General features: G+C 39.7%; 1 protein-coding gene across 8 annotated transcripts in view; it reads left to right on the forward strand.

Moving 5' to 3' along the window:
- NTNG1 (netrin G1) overlaps positions 1 to 23,934 on the forward strand; it is a 157,344-nt gene that overhangs the window by 46,028 nt on the left and 87,382 nt on the right. For all 8 annotated transcript variants that reach the window (XM_074832658.1, XM_074832665.1, XM_074832657.1 and 5 more), the window contains exon 3: positions 22,965 to 23,605. In XM_074832658.1, the coding sequence (XP_074688759.1) occupies positions 22,965 to 23,605 (641 nt within the window). The remainder of the gene's footprint in view (positions 1 to 22,964; positions 23,606 to 23,934) is intronic.

Below are 23,934 nucleotides of genomic sequence, written 5' to 3' on the forward strand. Positions count from 1 at the left end.
TTTTTTAGTTTCTGAGTGTATATATCCTTTTTGTTCTGCTTTGACATTGACATTGTGTTTTGCTTTAGTTTGAACACACAGGAACAACCAACCTGATCTTCATAAAACACTTGCGTCACCTTTTCCTCCTGAAATTAGTATTCTTCAAAACTAACCAATATGTTTCTATTGCATATAACATCCTAACTGTGACAGCCAAAAACTGAGCACAGTAGGCACACCATTTGAAGCTGATTATATTAATTGCTATTCAGGTCATAACTTAGATTAATTATTGTGTTTGTGTAGGATGTTCGTTAAGAGGTTTCCTGATTGCTGTTCAGAAGATTGATTACTTGTTACATTTACCTTGTGGTTTCTGTTGGGGAAAACATCTTTTAGGCTTCAACATTTGCAAACATACTGAGGCCAGGCAGGGCCACTGAGAAGTGAGGATACCTACACCTGCCGCATTAAGAAGCCACAACATACGTCTGCATTAATACCAAGCTAGAAAATAGACGATGCATAAAACAGACATTTTTTTTAAAGTGCCTGAGTCTAGAGATAGTAACATAGCCTTAGGCACTGATGTACCTCTTGTAATTACAGTAAGGAAAAGAAATTAAAAAACATACAGAAAAATGCCAGTTGACAGATTTGTGTAGATGAGGCAAATGATTTACTAAAGAGCCCACCTTGCAGTACCTGCCATACAATTCGCAAAAATCCAAGTTTCAGTGCCTTGAATGTCATCATCTGACAACGGAGTGACCCAGGATTTGCAGGCAAATGCAATGAATTGCTTGATGTTTCTACTAGAAATCAGCTGGTTTGAGGCAAAAGTGGGAATATGAGGCTTCCTGTGGAAAAAAGCACAATGTTACAGTTAGTATCTGGAAGATTTTACAGGTATTTTTAGGAATTCAAGAATAAATTCAAGTATAAGTCAGATTAGGGGACATCCTTGGACTGGGTGAAGGATAAAGGCAAATGTGAATTGTTAGATTCTTTTATCTCCTGTAGCCGTCTTGAATAATTGGTAATTAACCAGATGGACTCTCAGTCCCTATTTCTTGACCTGTTCTTCATCTTTTTTGTCGAGACAACAAACACATGATCAAAACCAGCTGTTTACAGCAACAGAAGTATGAGGTACTGAAAAGACAAAAGACGACATATAAATCATAGCAGTCATAGTTGCTCTAAATATTTTTTAAAGATTACCCTGCAATATAGTGCTTAAAATAATAATAGGAGTAAGGTATAAGACTATGTATATCTTTGAAACAACCATGAAGTTTGTCTTTGTTTTTTCATATAAAATTCACTTCTCTTTCTTTACTTCTGTTGAGGGGTTAATAAAGCAGGAAAAAAAAAAAAGAGATTTTTACTGTAAAATTCAAAATAATCACTAGATCCTGATAAAAGATCTTAGCAAGCATTCGAGGTGGTAGTATCACCAACAGGAGCTTTGTTTCCTGCGAGTTTTCCTAGCGGAGCCAGTGGCAGCTCCAGACATAAAGGGTTTAGAGGTCCTGAGTATATGAGGACTCTTTTCTTCTTAGCAGTTAGGCTGAGATAAACTGTCAAGTAGAGGGTACTAGATGTGGTGATGAATATCTCTAAACAGATAGTTAACATAAATTAGTTTTCACCTGTCACTAAATCTTTGCATCCAGCAAACAAAATTCTGTGCAGTGTTACCTGTCTTAATGTAGTGATTAGTGCATGCCCACACACTGGTTCATCCAGTACGTCAATTGATATTAAACTGTGAGATCTTTCCCTGATTTGAAAAAAATATTTTAGAGTCACCAGGTAGACTCATTTGTCAAACTCTGTAGGAGACTTACCTGCTAGAGTTGCCTAATGCTGGAGAAACATGGTATCAGTGAACCACACCACCAGTTTATTTTTCAGTGGAAATATATAAATCTTCCTTAGTCCATTTGCTGTATCTCATACTTTACCTTCTCCATATTGTATGCATTTAGTTTTAAAAATGACATGTTGTGTGAAAATACTTAACGCTGCAAGCCATAAAAATAAACTATGGTCAAGTTCCATTAAGACCCCACTTCTGGTTCACAAACATACACTCTTTATAAGAACATCTTTAGACTTTTGGGGAGAAGAGGAGAGGAAAAAGAGGACTCCTAAAGTTGCATTTCTCGCTTTCTGCATGAGAAGTTCTTGTCCTGGTCTTTACCACTTATTTTGTCATTTAGCATAATGTCCACTAAGATGGAGAAATGAGAAGAAATTAGGCAGTAGGGAAAATGACTTAATGATAATTCACTTTTTTGTAGTCTGGCACTTTTCCATCCCATTTTCTTTACCCATCTTAAGACAGTGACCTTTTATTTTCTTATGCTTTTCTTCTTCTGTGCAAAATTCCTCATTGTAGATAGGCTGCTGCCTTCAGACTGGACACTCAAATTCTTTGCCTCACACACAGCAAAATGAAGGTGTGATTTTATGTGCATGAATGTCGTTATGCTATTTGGACTATGTTAGCACATATTGAAAAAAGGTAGGAACAAGGAGCCAAGACCTCTGGGAACTCCAAGTAATGTGTGATTCCATTACCCATCATTTTCAGTGCTGGTATTACCAACACAGGATAGTCTTTCTGGCATAGATGGGCATTTTTGTGTTGTAGTTATTGCCTGATTTTCCCATGTGAGCATATCCACCATGCTAGGACTAAGGATGGGTGAAATGCTGTGCATTTTATTGCTGATTATGACAGTTGCCTTTCTGAGGGCATTAGCTCCTGGAATAAAGAAATTGGGACCATGACTAAAATTGTGACTATGGGCATGACTGGTCAGAAACAAGAGTTATGAGGCAAGATTGGCACTAGTACTTTCTGCTATAATATCATGTTCTGGGAAAAGTAAAAGAATTGTAGCCAAATACCTGAGAAAACCAGGAAGAGGGCTGAAAGGGAGAGGGGAGGAAAAGGTACTTTTTAGCCATAACCTTGTCTGGAAAGATGCTTGGCCCAGTGAATAAGTAAACTGACTCTGGGTTGTTCACTCATAATGCCTGGTAAGTAGAACCTCCTGCATACTCACAGCAAACAATTAGGACTGCACTGACAGCATACCTTCTCCGTCATCAATTTTCAAGAGGAACCAGTAGGACTCCCAGTGTCACCTTACCATTTAGGAAAGAAAGACCTGGCTGTGGCTTCCTGGCTTTTATGTTCAGGGGAATGACCTGAAATAATTAAGGATAAGAAAAACAAAAAGAAGTTGTCTTTTTAAAGTTAAATTGGTTTTTGCCTTTTTTTTTTTTTTTTATTACCTCAGTTCTTCACACTCCTTTCCTGTTTCATACCATTATCACCTCTCTATTTCAGTTTTATCGTGTTGCCAACAGTTGTCACTAACTTTTTTCAAAATTCAGTTGTACTCTTTTTTTTTTTCCCCCCCAATGACTTTCTTTTCAGACTATTTTCTTGATCAAGGACACACCCCAAAGCCTACCTGTAGAAATGCAGGAGTAAGGACTGCAGTGCCTTAGAGCTGGATTCCTGTAAGCAGACGCTCCCACAACGCTCCGGTCACTGATCCCATTTATTACGGCATCACATGTGGTTTACACAATCAGCTCTCAGATATAGTTGCAGGGACTTCAGGGAGGCTACTTTGGGGAGTAAAGGCTCTTAGCTGTGAATAAAGAATTCACATTTTCTTCTCTGGCCAGAAGGCAACAGCATGTGTCAGTACATGCTTCCCATGAAAAGCATTGACTGAGTACTGCTCCCCTGTCCCTGAAGCTTTCCACTTCTGAAGCAGTTAACCATTCTACGACACTTTGACAAGTACAAATCCCAATAATGGTACCAGCATCAGTTGAGATTGGTCAAGGAATCAAAATCTTCAGCTTCTGAAGTCTTAATGCATTTTTCAGAGAAAATTTATTTTAAAGACACTGCAGGAAAACCTAATACATGTTTGAGGATTTAATTTCCTAATGTTTTGGTCTACTGTAGCTTTAATGAAGTCACAAAAGTTATTCCCACTTTATCCTGACTTACACAGATTTCCCATAACATTTCATTAGAGATGAGAATGTAAGCAATATAATCCAGATTTTAACTAGACTTTCACAGCACTGAAGAGTAAATTTGTATTTTTCCAGAGATTTTATTCAGCCACTACTGAGACCATCCAGGAGGCTAAAGATGATCTCCCCTCAAGCTCTGGAGTAGTTTAGGGATGTAGCACATAACTTCTTCTGTATTATGTCATAGTGGAGAAAACTTGAGTTTCCTCTAAAACTGGAAAAGCAACTGTACTGAAAGAAGGGAATTGTATTGTCCTTACAAGTACTTGGTTTGTCTTGGATCACTGCAAAAATTAAGCACGCCTTCCCCAGCCCTTCTTACTCATCTGCTCTACTAAAGATTCAAAACCCAAAATAAATCCTTCATGCAGCCTTCTCACCATTAACTTGACTTACACTGCTGCTGCCCTTTAAAGAAGTATTTTAAAAATACAAAGCGTGAACCCCCTAAGGAGACTGGAGTCTGGGGTGCTGCTTTTATGGATGAATGGTGTAATTTCTTACAAGATCACTCTCACATTTATTATTCTTGGTATTTCACCAGTTCAGAAAAGTTTCGTTTCCAAAGTCTAGCGTACGCATGCGTCATTACTGCCTGTTCTGCGAATGCCATGCAGGCAGCATGCTGCAGCCTGCTCTCAAAGTAGCAGTTCTATTTGCAGAACGTTCTGTCTATTCGTAATATAATTAAACTCACTTGGTGAATTTTTTTAAATGTCATACTTCATACTTCATCACTGGTGTTTTTTTAATAAGGAATAATTAATTTTACATGAAGTCCAGTAGTAAATAATTCCAAACAATAAAACACAGTGGGGGAGAAGTCCTCATCTGAGATGACTGGAGAGGTACATCACTTAACACAATAATGTAATTCTTTTACAATTATTCAGCATTAAGAGATTGATTTTACTCACAGTATTGAACACAGTGTGTTCCTTCATTTTTTTTTTTTTCTACTGTTTCTTGTGGGAGAGTTTGATCTTATAGGCTCTCGCTGCTGTTTACGTAATTCACTGTCTTGGAGCAAGTCTACTTCAATTTAACTCTGTGCAAAGATTCCCACAGTCTTTAGTGGGAGTTGCAGGGCACATGAAGGACCTGTCCATCCCAAATGTCAGAGTAACAGCACCAAACACATATAAGGCCTAACCTTCTTGTTATTCCTTGCACTGCTTCCTGAAGTTTTCCTACTCCCAATTTACTCAGGAGTGTAGGATGTGGCTGTTATGCATCCCCCTTCTCCAAGGCACAGAAACAACTGAACACCTGAACTTTGCTAAGACCAGTGGATGTCATCATAATGGTGACAGAAGAGCAGCTGGCCATCAACAAAATAATAAAACTGACAATCACATGTATCAAAACGCTGTCAAGATGAAGAATGCCTTCCAGCAGAGGTTGTCTTCATCCCTGTTTGGGCAATGCCCCTCAGCAGGCTGTGGGCTCAGACTACTTGGTGACATGCTACTGCAAAACCAATGTGTAAACAAATACGAATAATACATTCAACAGCCCAGCAGAAAGCTTTTTTTTCTTTCTCTGTTTAGCTTAGATCATTACATTAATCTTGTTAATGTAACTGAACTGTAAATGTTTTACAGACCCATGGTATTCCACATAGCTATCTCTTGGACCCCAGCTGTAAATGGGCTAGCGGTATCCTCAGCTGCAAATAGACATGAATAGAGGGATAACACACACTGAGTTTAGAATACGACTTTGGCATATAACATGCTTTTGAATGGCAAATGTGGGCTATCCAGTACAAAATCAGAATTTGAGCACCATTACTATATAACTTATCCTAAACTCTTCTGCAGGATGATGAGCTTCATTATTGTATAAAAGCTAGTCAGAACCTCCACAAATCTGCCTTTTCAGTCTGTTTATCTCTTGTAGTTATATCAGCCCATGCCTGACTTTGTCCTGCTAGCCTAGACTCAGCTAATAAAGCCGTGCATTTGTAGGTGGTATTGAAAAAAAACTCCCATTCATGATGGTGACTGACAAACATCAAGCATCTTAAATAAAGGTGCCCTGGAGGACTTAGAGCCTGCAGTGTAATTTAATTAAGATATCAAAGTGATAGCAATTATGTCATCTATGACAGCTATTCTATTATAAAGCATTTCTTTAATTAACAAAAGGTGATACCCAAGAAGGCAAGCACTGCTATAAAACAGGCTTGCCTTACACTTGGAGAAACACAATTACTCTTCAGATTTACTCGAGTCACGCATTTGTTTTACTGCCTTTTTATCTGCCTTCAGTTGGGGCTGTGGCCACTGCTCCTCAGTCCCGCCAGCTCCCCACACCCCCAGGGTGCCACAGGGGCCTTATCATGAGCCCTACCTCATCTCCAAGCTCCAGGAACAGAGCGGTGACTTTTGGTTTCTCTCACTCAAAAAAGCAGCACGAGTCACTTTCCTCCACTAACATCAGGGGAGAGCAGCTGATGCTAAAGCAGGCCAACTTCAGAGAAACGGCATGTATGCGGAGCTAAAAGCTGCTGAGAAGTGACAGGATGATCTGGGACCTCATAAGTACTGGGATACCTCCTGGAGCTTTTATTCAATTGTTATTCAGGTTTTATTCAGTAAGAACATCTGTTGGTTTCAGTGAATTCTTGACTAGGAATTAAATTAATTGAATCTCAGGATAGGATTTGCCTCATTGAAAGGAACTTCAGAGAATTTAAATAAAACCATAAAGTTTTAATAATATATTTTCTGTGGCATAAGGTTATTTTATAACATAATAAATATTTAAATACCTCTTCATGTATTCAACATACTCACAGTTTAAAATGGCTTTCTTATGTGCTTGCAGATAAAAAAAAAAAAAAACCACAAAAACAGAAGTTCCTATTTTTGAGCATCATAGCCAGAATTTTGGGATCAGACTGGTTTCCAGTCATCCACATACATACAGGCAGTTTCTCCAGGTCTGGGGAATACAGGACCCTACAAGAAAATGCTAAATCAGAGTTAAAAAGCTGTTTGGAAACTTAAATATTTATTGTTGTAACTCTAAGTTTCCAACTCTTACATCTGGAAAATAATGTTTACAAAAGTAAGTCTGCAAAAGCAGTCTAAGAAATATTGGAGCTTTAGAAAGGAACTTTACTGGGCATAATGTCAGATGGAGGAATTGATTTTATAGTCTAAAGCTAGTCAGTACAGTGTTCCAAAATATATACAGATACATATAGAGATATAGATGGTGATAGAGTCGCAAATGTTTGCAAGGAGGAGAAGGGTAACGAAGCTGGTGAAGGGTCTGGAGCAGATGTCCTACGAGGAGCGGCTGAGGGAACTGGGGGTGTTTAGTCTGGAGAAGAGGAGGCTGAGGGGAGACCTCATCACCCTCTACAGCTACCTGAAAGGAGGTTGCAGAGAGCTGGGGATGAGCCTCTTTAACCAAGTAACGAGCGATAAGACAAGAGGGAATGGCCTCAAGTTGCGCCAGGGAAGGTTTAGACTAGATATTAGGAAGTATTTCTTTACAGAACGGGTTGTTAGGTGTTGGAATGGGCTGCCCAGGGAGGTGGTGGAGTCCCCATCCCTGGAGGTGTTTAAGAGTCAGGTCGACATAGCGCTGAGGGATATGGTGTAGTTGGGATCTGTCAGTGCTAGGGTAACGGTTGGACTAGATGATCTTCAAGGACCTTTCCAACCTAGATGATTCTGTGAGATAAACAGCAGATTTATTTATTTTTAAATAGCTTCCATGACAAAGACAAGTACCTCTCAGCTTGCTTGTCAAATAAATTACACTAATAAATCATTTAAAATAACCTTAGTATGTCACTATGAGTTATTAAAATTGAAGATAACTTAACAGGCTTGTTTTCTTCTTATGTACATTTTAATTGTTGGCAAACTTTTTGAATTGGCAAGTGCCCACGTGAAGTTTTATTATTTAAATAATGTTTTCAAATGCTATATGACAAAATTTACAAAAATAATCTTAAATCCATTTAAATTATCTAGAGCCCTCTGCTGACTTCAGTTATCAGCTAAAATTTAAAGTTATTTTCCATTGATTTCACTGCAGAACTTTCAGCAAATGTCCAATAAAAAATTAGGAGAAATGAAAATAAAGAAATCTAAGGGCATAAATCTTTTGAAGTTACTTTTTCTTTTCTTTTTTATTTTTTGCATTAACATATCACAGATGGCCATGTAGAACAGGGTGATTTTGTATGCTGTCTAAAAACATTGTTATAAGCAGAGCTATGCCACTTATCCTTAAAACACTTCATTAGGGCCTGAAAATATTCAGATGGTATATGCAAAGTGTTTTTATATAAAAAACATAAATGCTGCATATCTTTAAAGAAAGAGGCATATGGATTTGGTTTGTAGCATAGCACAGCCCTAAATTCTGTGTCAGAAAAAAAAATACCTCACCTTCTCTGAGGGCTGTTATTTTTGCACCCTTACAAATAGTAACTCATTTTATAGACAACTATTTTTCATTCTAATAAGTGCACTTCATATAGCTCCTTTAGTACAAACTGGGACCTAAAACCCCTTTTAGAGAGAAATGCTGAACGGCACGAGATTGTTTAAATTACAGAGTAACTGTAGGAATACACGGAGGCATATCTATCATTGTGGCAAGGCAACTTCATGCCTTTCTGGCTTTGGGTGCTGCCTTATGCAGCCACAAGAGCATCTTACATCAGAAGCACGTCCAAGTGTTAGGGAGCTGATGTCGCCATCACGCCTCTCACCGAGGCAGTTGGAGAAGGAGCTGGGCTCCCCTGGTACACTTCTGCCCCTGGGCGTCCCTGACCTCTGGGCTGTGCAGCTGGGATACTGGCAGCTGGTGCAAGGTTTCAACCTTTCCTATACCACTGCAAGCAGCAGAGTGTTGGAAAGTAGTCCTACAGTCAATTGGCAAGTCATTAAACAGCATTTTTGCTCAAAAACAGTTGAACAGCTAGACAGGCTGGGATAAGGAAATGTAATTTTTCAGATTTCAAATGACAGGAGTTAATTGCATTACTTTATCCAAGGTGTTTCTTTTTATCACATCTTCTGTAAGACAAGCCTGTGATCAGTAGAACTGATAGGGAACATACTATGCTGTAATTTATTACTTCCCAGAGTAGTACAGTGGAAAGGAGCATACTTAGAGCTTCTCTTATCAACTTACTCTGTAATAGACTGAAATGTATTAGGATAAAAGGAATCCCTGTCCTTAAACTTTACCTTCAGGCATCCCGGCAGGCAATTGTGGAAAGTCTGTTTTTTCCACTATAGAAAAATTGCATTCAGCCTCTCCTTGTGAAAACTTCCCCATCTAATGCTTACCAAAAGTGAAATATTTTTTAGGGTATATTCATTCTACAATGTTCATGAGTTACGATTGTCTCTTCCTGGCATATGCATCCAGGCTTAATCTCAGTAGAGTGTTACAGCACAGGTAAAGAATTGGCAGCACAACATCCATGTAGGCAAACAGCATTGAAATGCCAAGCACCACTACACAGCCCAGCGTGCCCTGTTTTTACTAATGGGGTTGCCTGAGCTAGCCCAATTAACGTGCCAGTGACGTGCCTTGTTACAGGGGAGGCATGTAGAGGTTCAAAGTGGAACCGCATATTGCAGCAGTCTTACCACAGCTCTATGGTGAAAGAAGCCTCTTCATCTCCAGATTTGAATGACTTTACAATCAACTCAGTAAGCAAGTTTGGCTCAGTTCAAGGGAGTTGCTTGATGCTACACATCTGAGGCATTAACTGAAAGTATTACATACGTTATCATAAGCCATTCTTGCACTTAGACATGCTCTTGTTTTATTTCAGGTAGAAGAATCTCATTCAGACTTGGGTGGTACTCTGTCATTTGGGACAGTAACTAAGGCCATTAAATATTTTTGGGGACTGGTTTTATCCCCAATTCCCATTGCGCCAAGTCTCTCACCTGAGAGCCCGAGAGGCAGCAGCAGCAATCACACAGGCATTACACCCCTGCCCTCTACATGGGACAGAAGAGCAGCTGCTTTCCTTTCCCCAGCCCTGCCATCCAGCCAGTTGGGATTCTCTGTATTTCAGCATGCTGTGATGAAATAAGTTTTGAAAATGACAGGTTGTTAGGAGTCAGTGCAACCACATACCATACCTGAACTGTAAATTTGCAGATAACAGTCTTAGTACAAATTATTTTAAGAAATAGGTGTATATTTTTCAGAGCTGTGCAGTTATTTTTTATTATGGCTATGTGTAATAAAGGCAATTACATGACCATCTCCAGCACAGAACAGAACAAATTACCAGTTTATCACAAAGTCTGCAACCCTTCCTTCAAAAGATACTATATGGGGTTTTTTTGATTGAATTACTTATATTGGTGCAGTATCCTAATGTGGATTTGATGAGTGTCTTCATTCTCTTTCAGAGCACTATGTACTATAATCGGAATGTGCAGAGACATCACACAATTCATTGTGAATACTAATAAGACATCCCTTCACTGTGTAATATAATTCAACACTTGAATTTGTTTCTATAACAATTCCACATTATGTAGGTATACACTGTGATTCATTAAAAATATTTATTTTATCATCCTGACACACACAAATGAAAGGAAAACAATGTAGCCTACCTTTTAAGAGAAATGAGGTGAAATTGGATTTCACTTACAATTGTCATTTTTGTTTATGTTCCTTTTCATTCTTCCTTTGTAGCATAGCGCAGTGGTTCACACACACACCAGGGTCCTCTGAGCCTGGGAATTTTTTAACAAAAAATGATCAAATACAACAGGAATGAGCACAGATTCTGTGGCAATAGTAAGACAGATTTTCTAATATATTAAAAGCAGTGTTTCTGCATAACATCAGCAATTCTAATTGTGGTGTTTGACATTCAGTGTTAATCCATTGGCTCTAAGGCTTATTAAAAATGGCAGTAGACACATTGGTAATACAGGAGCAGGTCAGAAATTCTCAAAAACTACTGACATTGAGAATCAGAAATAAAATTAGAGTTATTGTAGAAATACAATTTTGCATGAAATTCACAGGCACAGAATCAGTAACACTGGAGTGGGATGAACAGTGCCTAAAGATGCAGACAATCCCAGAAGCACAGCTCAGACATCCCCAACAAGAAAAGAATTTCTTCCATCTCTTTAGTCCCTTTTATTTGTTGTCTGGCTCTGCAGTTTCTTTTCTCTATGGCATTAGCCATAGAATTAGTACAAAGACAAAAAAAATTTCTCTTGTAAAAAAAGGCCTGTGGGGCAAAGGAAAAGGGTTTATTCCTGGCTTAGCCACCACTTGTCTGAACGCTAATTACTTCACCTCTGTCTGATCTCCCCCAGCTGTAACTTTGTGAGCAGCTGAACATACCTGCTTGTAAGTCATTTGGAGATTTACAGCTAAAAAGTAATATGCAAAACATTGCCTAAACATGCAGTATTACATAAACATGGATTGATAAAGTTTTCTTACAGCTTTGAAGTGACACAGTTTTGTTATCCCTATTCATAGCAAGGACACCACATTACTACATCCTATTACATGAGTGGCCTATTGAAACTGGTGTGATAGTATGCAAAATAAGGGACTATCATAGATTTGCTAAGCCAAGGCAGGTTGTCTTCCCCAACTGTCTACTTTCAATGATAACAAAGTGAAACATTGTTCAGATTTGGGGAATTAACTGTTTATTAAGTTTCATTCAGTGTTTGTCTCATTGTGATGATTAGTAAAACATCAACTTATTATTTTGGTAATACTCTCATGAATATACACATTGATTAGGCCATCTCTCCTAAGATGATGATTTACTTTTGAAAGAAATAAAGCAAAATCTGAGATTTTTTCTTTTTCTAAGTATGTTTTGCATCCCATTTACCAGAAGTTACTTAACTATTGCTACTACTTAGGAATCTTCTCTAGCAGTCTTAAAAGTCTCCCACAGAGGAAGCAGCAATCACCTCAGGAAAACTATTAAAGCCAATGACAATTGTTTGTCAGAGGCAACCATTAATGAATACCATGGAGGATTTGGTATCCTTCTGCTCCTTGTCTTACTGTAATTCATACTCAATATCCCACAGATTATGCAGAATGACTGTCTGTTGTAGCTGTGCATTTAGGCAAGCAGATAGCATCTTTTAAGTTGGTGGAAATCATAAGTGGGAGATAAATGGTAAGATCTGCTTCCTGAGGGTGAATACTTAAACAAGGATTCTGTCTTTACAAAGCCAGTTAGGTTTGGGGTTTGCTTTTGTTATTTCCCCTTTTAACTTCCTAGTATGGAAGTTGTGTGTTTTGGTGTGTGAAAATAGTTTTGTATAAACTTTGTGTCAATCAGAACAGCTTGATACAGTGCATTTTGGTAACTCAGTCTTCATCATGGCAGTTTGACATTATTCAGAGTAAAATGTAAAACCTACAACCACGATGAGATAACATAACATACCTTCCGTCAAACTCAGCCATACTTCCAAGGTGTAGCATATTCTACAGTTTCACTTCTAGGAAAGAAAAAGATTTTCAGATGAAGCAAAGAAAAAATCTGAAGCATGCTCACACATATGCATACATGAGGAAAAAAATACTGCCTGTATTAAAAAATGGAATTCTTCATACCTGAATTTAGATAGTAGAGATTGCAACAGAAATACCCTCAGGGCATTTGCAGGTGCTATGTTTACATCTGTAGGAAAGGAAATAACCTGAATTTGTTGCCCTAAAATCCTACTGCCCTTCATAAGAATAAAATCGTAATGATTCCTTGGGGTGACGTGTGTAGTAAAAGTAATTTTGTGGGACAGAACTAGTTGTGCCCAAGTCCAAAACACATTAACACACCCAGAATAGTCTTTCACATCATAAATAACACTTGCACATACAAGTAGCTATTTGTATGTGCAAATGACCTTTTAACAGATAAGCATGATATCTCTTCCTCAATTTAGGGTGCATTTTCATGTTACCCTTCAGCCAGACGATATGCACCACTTCAGTCCCCAGCTGTTGCAACACCTCTGGCAATATCAGCACTCACAGCCAAGCAGTACGTCAGATCAGACTTGATTCAGTAGAAAAGTAAGATTGGGGAAAAAAGTGCTTGTTTCTAGACACATCAGCCTTCTCATCCAGCTCACCACACAGCAACATAATTGCTAGGCACAAATGTGGGATCTTCCGAGTTTGCAGGAAAACTGTCCTTAGAGAGAAGCTGCTGGCTTGGAGACCATCAGCTCCCCGGCAGGAGTACAGGGGGAGGCAGGCAGGGAGAGGGCTGAGCAAGCAGCACACTGCTAGATTGCAAGCTGATGCTTGCTTGAGGCAGGACTGAACCCACAGCAAAGGTGCAGCTCTGGAGGAAAGAGATTTTCCAGTGGACGCTGGAAGTTGTTAGGCTGGAAAAGAGGCACATTGGGATTTCTTAAATTTTTTTCCATTTTTTTTTCCAAGGCCCACCTCCAAACACAGAAGGGTTAAGTCTGTGCTATTTTAAAGAGTAGCCTCATTCTAATTTAGTGTAAAATTAGCTTTAGTGACTGAAAGCCCTTGGTCTGTTTTGCTGGGCTATGAGGAAAAGATGGCAAGCAAGTGGCTGTGAGGCCCCAGCAGGATGCGAACCTTCTGTACGTGTCTGCATACGTGCAGCCTTACACCCGCCCTGACAAATGTGGCCCTCAAACCACCCATTTGAAACTATATGATACTGCTCTGTAACTGTGATTTGAGCTTCACTGAATCTGAAGATTCCCAAATTCTTAAGCGCTAATTATAAACATATTACCTATCATGTTGTTCAGTCAGCCAAGGTTAACCATGTAACTTGAACTATTGTATGAGCCATGTATGTAAGTGCTGAAGTTGTTTTTACATACTCCTAGTGGGACATTTGCGTTTCAGACTTCCACTACCTAGTTTGAACCTGCACAGAAGCAAAAAATGTAGAGGCTAAGTGGATGTCATTTTAAAAAAGCTTTTTCTTTATACTATTTGCTCTATAGTAACTGCCTGTTACTATTGTGGATTTTTCTTATTACTCTGTACTTAAATGTAGTAGAAATAGACTAAAAAGCTTTGTTTAGGAAAACTTTGTTATTTTGCATTATACATTTTTGTATATGCTTACATAAAATACTTCTGAAGTTTAAATCAAATACAGCAGTCTTCAGTTCCACTCTAAATATTTGGACACTGTAGAACAGCTGTGTGCTATTAAAAAGCTATGAGACTCTGCTTTGGTGGACAGTCAGATAATTCTTGAAGCTATGTTAATGAGCTACATAGTGTTTTAGAAACCTTCCAGACTGAAAAACACTATGGCTAAGAGAAAAAAGAATAGGGACCTTTGTGCATCTTTCTCAATAAGTAACTAATACATGCAACATTATTATTAAGCTATTTACATGGCAATTCGATGACGGAAAGTTTTAGTCCAGATGTATTAAGGACAGAAGATTTTGGAACTGCAGTGTAAGCCCATGCTGTTATATCCAAAATTTTACCATAATAAGATATAACTAACCAGTAACAGCTTGGTGAAAAACAGTTTTCAATGTAACTTTAAAATACAAACACAAAAAATCATAATAATTCTGTCCTTTAGTGGAGAGATCCAGACCCATCTTGTTTCCATTTAAGTCATTACAAAATTGTACATTAATTTTTCAATAACTTTAGAACTTTTAATTGTGTTTCTACACTGCTCATTTCTAACCTCACGTGAGTTAGTATGTGTGTGACTGTTTTTTAAGGCTGTGATGAATGTCTACATAAAGAGCAGTCCAAGCAAGATGCTTTTACTGAAATTAGCACAGGATAGGGTTACACTGAACACTATTGTAGCTCATCAGTTAAACACCATATCAGTGTTCTCTTCTGTTCACTTAACTTGATTTACACAGAAATCAGGTTGAAATTCTTGGCCTGTAACTGAAGGTACTCAACTGCCAGGACTTGTGTCATCAGTACTTTGCGTGAGCCTCCACAGATACTACTCAAGAGCTGTCCACCAGGAGGCCAAGGAAACCCTTACCACAGGAGTAAGGGCCACAGAGGCGGAGATGGAACTTCTTGGGGAACCAGTTAGAAAACTAAGAGCAACCTTTTGTAGAAGCCACACCATCATGTCCAACCTGCCGCCACCACTGCTGCAAGGCACATTTCTTCAGTTTGTCTGTGGGCAATAAAAACATAGAACTTGTTACATTTACTTATTTATTCAATTGTGTTATCTAGTGTAAGAGAGCCTCCTGCCACTTGCACACATCTCACCCACTGAGAGGAAACACCAGGCAAGCATGGCTCACAATGACCACCCTGCCCTGCACAGGAGGGTTTGGTGGTCCACCCTCAGCAGCGTGGTTCAAAAGCCCACCCAGACTGCGATGTTCCCAATTCCTCACACAATAAGTCTTCCTGAAATTTTTCTCAACACAAAAATTCCATGCTCTCATAATTTGATTTCATACTCAGCTAATATAAATCTGCTCCACTGTTGTCTAGGGCAAGCTGTGGAGCTTTGCATTTCTGTTATGTTCATCTCCTCACTAATTGCATATCCCTCAGCAAGTGCCAGGGAGTAGCAGAAGCAGTCACCCAACACAGGGGCACATGTGGGAGCAGAGGACACCCCAGCACCAGCCATGCCCTTACCTGTGGGCACCATCCCACATAGCCTGAGTGCAGCCAGGAGACATAGACACATCAGCAGCCCCAGGCACGAGTGGGCAAAGCAAGGCCATCAAGGGAGCCCCATCAGGAACTGCAGGAAACAGTGCTGCAACCCAGGCCTGAGGCTCACCTAGGGGAAAGAGCTAGAGGAAGGCCCCAGCCTGAGCTTAAATAGGGCCCAGGTTGGGGTTGTTAACACCTGCTGCCCAGATGGGGCTGATCAGGGTCATTAAGGCCTCCCAGGCCTCCCCTCTCTCACAGCAGTTTCTCAGACTTTTTGCTATCTACACATTTCCTTTGTGGACCAAAACTCTGAACACAATAAATTATAACCCAAAAAAAAGAAACAAGATTTTTTTTTTTGATTTTTTTTTTTTTTTTTTTTAGTGTTTACAGCACCCTGATTCCTTCTGTCACCACCAGGGTGATTAGATTTCTCAGTTTTTTTGATGCTCACCATGATAACTGAGACCATCTGACGTCCATCATAACGGACCAACTTGCCTTTGCGCTGGTTTTCCCTTGCCCAGGGATGATGCCTTTCAACTGTAGTGCTTTAGACATCTTTCTCCTACCCCCTCAATGGCTCCTATGCTAAATTCATGAATAGTCCAAAATAATCAGAAAGTGAGCACCAGTTGAGGAGACCCCCCCATACCTCCCACATGACTTCCTTGCCAGAGCTCCTACAGAGCAGCAGGGTGGCTGGAAAAGCAGCTCAGACAAAAATGCACCAATGTGAGCTGAGCACAATGCTGGAGATTGATACCCTCTGCTGCCTTGTCCAAGGAGAGCTCTCATGGATGGGCTGGCTTCCCCAGGACAAGTGCTAATGTGGTGGGAGAAGGGGATGCTGTGTCCCCAGGGATTTCAGTTTCTCAAATCCAAATATGCATCCAGTGTATATAGAAACTCAGGTGTTCTTGGAATATTTGCCATATTGTTCAGCCAGAGCTCAGCACGATGGGGTCCCAGCATTATGCTCTTCATGACACTGCAAAAGCTATAAATAGGAAAATGATTATGGTGCCATATACCTGCTGATACAAGAGGAAAACACCAATATTGAGCTTCTGAAATAACAAAACAACACTTGGGTCAGTGCCAGTAGATCTGCCTTAAAGTACCATTATGCCAGAATGACCAAGTGGTCAAAATAACATCAGCAAGGTTGCCAAGTCAAAGATAGCCTCAGAAGCACAAAATTACCAACTAGGAATAAGTAGACTTTTCAAAAAAAAAAAGTGAGTAGAGGGGTAGAGATATCTCAGAAGAAACAAAACTCCATTTTGCTTCATAAAGCAAACTGAAAAGCATTTCCAAAAAGTAACTAAAGTAACTAAAAAGAGAGAATGTTTTGCTACAAATTAAGTGCCTTTGCCAAATGCACCAATGAATTTGGCGGTGCAAATATTAAAATGTTTTCCTATGATTCATTTTCAGTTCATAGCATTGGAGAGAGGCATGATCTAATGATCTGAGAGCTACTCCTGCGTGCAAAGAATGCCTTCGTGTGATCCACCAAAAGGCTTTGGAAGAAACAGTACAATATAATCAGGGATTACAGAGTTCATCATACAAAAGCATTTCTCTCTAATTCTGCATCTATATGTAAATTTGGGATAGGATCCCATACCTCTTGGAGGTGTTGTCATGAAGATTAATTAGCTAGGTCTATATTCCACAAGGCAAAGTGCCAGATCTTTAAAGGCTTAAATATCTTTTTTAAATCTGAATTTTAAGAGCCTGCTTGCACCAAGTTTGTTGCAGGATCAGGGCCATAATCTGCAATATATTTTCAAGCTTAAAAGTGCGTGAAGTTTTTAAGCATTATTATTTATTTTTGGCCAGTCAGATCTTCCCTGATTTAATCTTTTTAAATCTCCCCAGAAGTTATTGATTTAAACATGCTTTTATTTTCTTTTTGCTGGTTTTGGAGAATGTATATTGTTCAGCCTACAACTCAGAGTTCAAAATGCTTGTCTGGCCATCCAGATGCCTCTTGCTTGGGAGCTCTGTGAAAGTGCATCAAATCTTTCACTGAGATTTTAGCACTTTTTCTTTCTTAACTTAAATCACTTAAGTTAAAATGCTGTCACTGCAGTGATGAAAAGCTATCGATGGTAAAATGTGCTTGTCTACAGCCATCCCTGTCTTCATGACAACAGTAATTCTGCAGACATTGTCCGAAATGCTCTCAAACCATCTAATGGATGTAGTGAGTTTGATAACATCAATTATCATGTGACAGATTCTGTGCCTTGCCAGTCCTCCACCACACTGTCTGTTTGCCCTTAGGAGAACAAGGCCTAATGTGTAGTATCTCCCAATTAACGGTTTCATAATCTGGCTCTGTCATGGTAAACAAGTAATTCCTGGTTAGAAACCACATGCAAAATGTAAGCATTAGGGCAATTGCTGCTATTAGCTATCACTGTCTAATTAGTCATCTACAATGTACAACACAGTACCAAGCGAACTACTTGTAACGGTCTTTTGGAAAGGAAAACAGAAGTGCTCTATTATTTCCAAAACTGTGATTTGAATGCAGTAATTTACTGCACAACCTCGCTCCAAACGTGAGTCAGGCTGTGTTTATTTCTTGTCTTGTGCATCCGAGCTAACTACCTTGAGGCAGCAGTATAAAAATCGGTTGCTGTGACTCGCTTCTTGAAAATTTATTTTTCTCCTTCTTAAAATCTTGGCCTGCTTGACCCCAGCAGCCTTCACCAGTTTGAAAATGCAAGTTATAATCTTCTGTAGGGATTTAGCCAGGTGTCTATTACAGCATGTAATCTGTGATACAGCTTCCAATATTCACGCTGCAGAAGGGTTAAGCCCCTCTGTCTTTGTTCCTGAGTAAAAAAGTCCATGAGGTGTTAGTGTGGACAGGAAGCATATTGAAAGCAGCAACATCTTCAATCAAGCCCTAAGCCTGTGCTGATGCTGCTGAGGCACTCTCCTGATGAGAGACGGCAGCTTCTCCTGAGCAGCAGCGCTCGGACTTTAACCCTCCAATGGCAGCTGCAGCACCGCTGCCAGCTCCTCTGCTGACATTCAAAGGTCATACTACTGCTAGACCTCTGTGTTTAACCAAAATCTTCACTCTAGGGTCACTGTCCTGTCTGCCACCAAGTTGTTCCTGAAGATGAGCTTGGTAAGACACGCTCCTGCCCAGTGGGAGCAAGGTCAGCACCAGCACCCCGTCCCAGGCAGGGACACTTGCAGAGCACCTCAGACACCACTATAAAAGTTCAAGCTGTCTGGCACAAACAGACATCACTGTGTGCTAAAACAAATGAAATCCAGTTAGTTGAGGGGAAACCCTACTGGGACCAGTCAGCCCTAATCAGTAGCTTCTCAGTTAACTCCGCTCTTTCTAGCTGGGGCTGAGCGTGATCAAACTGTAACGGGTAGCTCATCCTAAAGTCAAAACTTTTAGACTATGTCAGTAGTCTTGGTAATATTTTGAAGTCCATGAGCAGCCTAAAACAAAATAAATAGCAACTTAATTTGCCTGCCTGCAAGGAGCTATTTAGTATCAATTTGCAATTACTGTGCAGGAAAATAGTGGGTTTCTAGTCATGGTGTTGGGAAAGCTTCAGCTACCTTTTACACTAATTAGCAGTAAAGTGTTTAGAAGTATTTGTTAGTGTTTAATTATTTAGAAATCTCCTAATGGCTTAAATGTAGTTTTGAAAAGTTAGAAATATTTTCTACCTTGTCCAGCTGAAGAGCTGCTGCTTGGAAAGCTTAAATAAAGATCTATTTACAGCTGCCTGCTGATCACAAAATTACATACAGCTGCTAATGCTCCAGTCCTTTAGATGCCCCCAACACAGAATGGGCTTAGTTTTCACAAATTGGGGAAAGTTTCTTTTTGTTGTATTCATTTTACTGAGATAGAGATCTTAAAGAGGATTATCACAGAGATCAAGACATTAAATTATGTAACTAATCCAAATTAAATTAATTGTTTTCATGCCTCCATGTACTAAAGGACGTTCATGTAGGGTAGGACCCCTTTACACTGTTTTGGTAATGTAAGTGTGACTTAATATGCAAATTACATTTAAGATTAGTTAGAAGCCGTTTAAAGCCAAGTTGCTGGTAGAGAAAACGAGAATCTGACTCCAAACCTCTGAAGCAGTAATCACGTTAAATATTTCAAAATTGCATCAGTGACTGCTGTGTCAATAGGCAGAGGGGAACTTACCTAAACTCATCGTTTCTCTCCCCCTCCCTTGGTTAGAATTCAGGTCATTTATTTTATCGGCTTATAGCAGCTTAGATTTTTTTTACTAATTTCCTCTCTAGAATACTGAACTCCACACAGGTTATTTTGGTGTCATCAAATCATTCACCTCTTAAAAGAGAATTGCGTGCTATAAAATTAAAAGAATAATTCAGTTTATTGGGGAAGATATGTCTGAAGCTTTTCATTAGGATTCCCATTTGCAGTGATGTCCTTACCCCAGGGTTTCAATGGCAGGTTGTGCCACTGACATTACCATTCAGGTGCAGGAGAGCACTGTGATTCTGACCCATTTGTAACTATACTCTGCCATTAACTGGAATACCCTCATCTTTCCCAAAAAGCTTTGTGCCTACAGAGACGTAGACTACCATTCAGCAGCAAGCTAGGACTGATTTTTAGCATTCACTGCACCATTCTTTTAGGTACCTTATTGCTACCAGCTCTCATGATCTTACTGTGTTCACACTAGCTTGTGTTTTGTTAGACCCCTGTCTCCCAGTGCTCTCTGATTATATTGGCACCTCAGGAAAAGGTGAAAGAAAAAGGGAGACAAAGAAATCAACTGTTATATACCGAAAGAAATAATACGTCCCACACAATCTGGGTTACCCACTGGAAGTCATAAAACATGCCTCCTCCAGCATCCAGGGACTAGCGAATCAGAGCACCTTTAGTTTTTAACATGAAGAATCACAACAGACTCAGTGGCTGTTTGTGGAGCAGGAAACCAAAGTCATCCCTCAGCAGTGCTTAATGCACCTGTCTGACTACCCAGAAGCATTTTATTTGCCGAGTTTTGATACCCATGACCTCCCAGTGAAGTTGCTTTTACCAAAGCGATGACAGAAGCATGTACGTTATAGGTAGGCAAGCAGCTTCGTGGTGACAGGTAGAGAAGTGACCAGATTTTTCTAGTAAACCTCAGAAAGGTGATATATGCAACACTGAGAATTTTCTGCAAAATTGGTATTTACATATATTCAAAGGGTCTGGAACCTTACAGATTTCACAGTATGTATATTTTCCCCAAGGAAGAGAAATGGCCTAAGTTAGCAAATTCTGGCATTTGTGTCTGATATATTAAATGGAGCTTAAATAATAAAAAATTCGGTGTTTTCTCTATTCTGCTTGAAACTTATTTTTGATTTTCACTGTTTTATTCAAAAGGAAGGCATAGAAATAGCAACCGTGAGCTTGAAATCAGAGCTGTAACAGGGACTTATTATAGACACGTTTTGCAGAGTATTTCCAGTTACAGCTGCATGCTTTGAAGCTGTCAGTGTAACAAGCAGTGTGCTGCTTTTCAAATAACCCTTTTTGTTGTCTTGTAGTTTTTTTCCTAACTTCGAGTCTCAGTGAATCGTTGTCAGTTTTAGCATTCAGCTATATTAATGGGAAAGAGAGAGAGAAAGGAAATAGTATTTCCCTGCCCAGGTAAGAGGAAGTTGCTAGTGGGGAGGTTGAAGTGACTGCAGAAGTCCTTTTGGTTGTGTTCTGTGGGAGTATGTCAAGGAGCAGAGCAGCAGCCAAGGTGGAAACTCATGTTTGAAACCCATTTCCCACACTGGATGGCACTGAATCACTTCATTTCCCTGAGTCTTTGAGATGGAGACAAGCATAACTGTAATTATAAGAAAAAAAAAAAAAAAGGTTTATTATCATAGCAGGGCTTGTTTTGTTTTCAGGGTAGGTGAGGGGAACTCTGCTTCACTTACAATAACAGCTACACTTAAACCCCTATTGAGCAGTGCTTGAGCCGTGTGCATCTTTTTCCCCAGCAGTGCTGACCATCAGTGAAAAGAGGCATGGCTTCTTCCACAACCCATATGTAAGGCAGAGGGATGGATACAGGGCAGCGGTTGCTCTGGAACAAACGCAGAATGAACAAGTAGCAAAATATTAATGTACTGTTGAAAGCTGAAATTAGATAGATGTGATTCAGTGCAGCCCACGGGGTCTGATATCTTGGCAACTGCTGCAAGATATCCCCAATCTGCAGACAAAGTAGCCTTTGTGCAGAAGCAGAAGATTGTAGCGTGCAAGTTAATGCATCAAAAGGCCAGGAAGAGAATAATTCACTTTCACCTTGCTACAGAGGACAAGCAGCAGTATTGGCAAGCTTTTTTTGTTGCTGTTTTTAACTCAACCCCCAGTTCAGAGCTCCAGCCACCTCGGCAGCGTTCCAGCTGGAGCTGCTGACACCTCCCACCTAATCAAGTGCCGGATTATCTTGTCCTGATAAATTGGAGCCAGTGTCTTGTGAAAAGTCTTTCCTGAAGTACTTCACTACACTGTAATAAGATGGCAGATGTCTGAATCAAGCCCCAGAGCTGGCAGAGCACTGGTTTTGTAATGGCTTTTGGTGGCGAGTGTAAATGTTTTAGGGCAAGCTGGTGCTAAACTGGGAGCACAGTTAAGCATGATAAATTTCACACCCAGGTGAAAGGAAACTTGAAGGTGTACTGAGTATTGGTTCATACAGAGTACATACTGGCTTCACTGCTGACCTCAAAACACTTGCCCTAAAATTACTTTTGTGAGCAGAGCTCTTGAGGAACATACTTGTTTTAAAAAGAAATTCTCTTCAGCTGCTGCATCTTTCTAGGAAGAGTTGGAGTTGTTACTGAGCTATTAGAGACTTGCTTACTGTTCTCAGTCTTTTGTGACTCGCTCACTGGTCCAAGTTGTTCAGGGTAAATAAGCTCTTTTCTTTCTCTAAAACATACTAAGAAAAATGTTTATGTGCATGTTTATATATAGCAAGGGTGCTGTCTATGTGTGTGTGTACATTTACTTTAACAGGTAAAATGGTCAGGATAAATCTTGTCAAGATAAAGGTATTTCCTCACAAGCATTTGTTTTTTCTTTCTTGGTTTCCCTCCTGGAGAAAAAGCAGCAGTTGTCATGTGCCAGACAAGAAACATCTTTATGTGTCACAGTCACCTATACCGTGCCCCTTTAACACTGCTTTGCTCTTTTCCAGGGGAATCCCTACATGTGCAATAATGAATGTGATGCGAATACCCAAGAACTGGCTCATCCTCCAGAACTGATGTTCGATCTCGAAGGAAGACATCCCTCCACATTTTGGCAGTCCACAACTTGGAAGGATTATCCAAAGCCTCTTCATGTTAATATTACACTCTCCTGGAACAAAACCATTGAGCTTACAGATAACATAGTTATCACTTTTGAATCTGGCCGTCCAGACCAAATGATTCTGGAGAAATCGCTCGACTATGGACGAACATGGCAGCCCTACCAATATTATGCCACAGACTGCTTAGATGCTTTCCACATGGATCCAAAATCAGTGAAGGATTTATCACAGCAGACAGTCCTAGAAATCATTTGCACAGAGGAATACTCTACCGGGTACATGACAAATAGTAAAATAATCCACTTTGAAATCAAAGATAGATTTGCTTTTTTTGCTGGACCTCGGCTTCATAACATGGCTTCTCTTTATGGCCAGCTTGACACAACCAAGAAGTTAAGAGATTTCTTTACCATCACAGATCTGAGGATAAGACTGCTTAGGCCAGCAACTGGAGAAATATATGTAGATGAGCAACACCTGGCACGCTACTTTTATGCAATTTCAGACATAAGGGTATACGGAAGGTAAGAGAATATATACCATTAGAAACAGGCATGTGTGTTTAGTTTTAGAGGTTACTCAAAACTGTTTATTTCCCCAAACACAATGACATTTTCTGCCAAGACATGTCATTGGAAAGCTGGCTCGGCTGAAGTCTGTTCCTGGTCATACTAGAAGTTTTAGACTCAGTGGCACAAAGTACCAGGTACTTGCTGTCACTAGCCTGGGATCATGAGCCCTAGGTCTTACAAGCAGGATAGTATTAACAGTTTCTTATATTGGCTCAGGAATGCACCCTGGCATTAGGACATTTTCTGCTTTTATATAGTTGGAGCCTGATCTGATGGCAGTT

The sequence above is a fragment of the Strix aluco genome, chromosome 8, assembly GCF_031877795.1.
Source record: "Strix aluco isolate bStrAlu1 chromosome 8, bStrAlu1.hap1, whole genome shotgun sequence".
NCBI classification, from domain to species: Eukaryota; Metazoa; Chordata; class Aves; order Strigiformes; family Strigidae; genus Strix; species Strix aluco.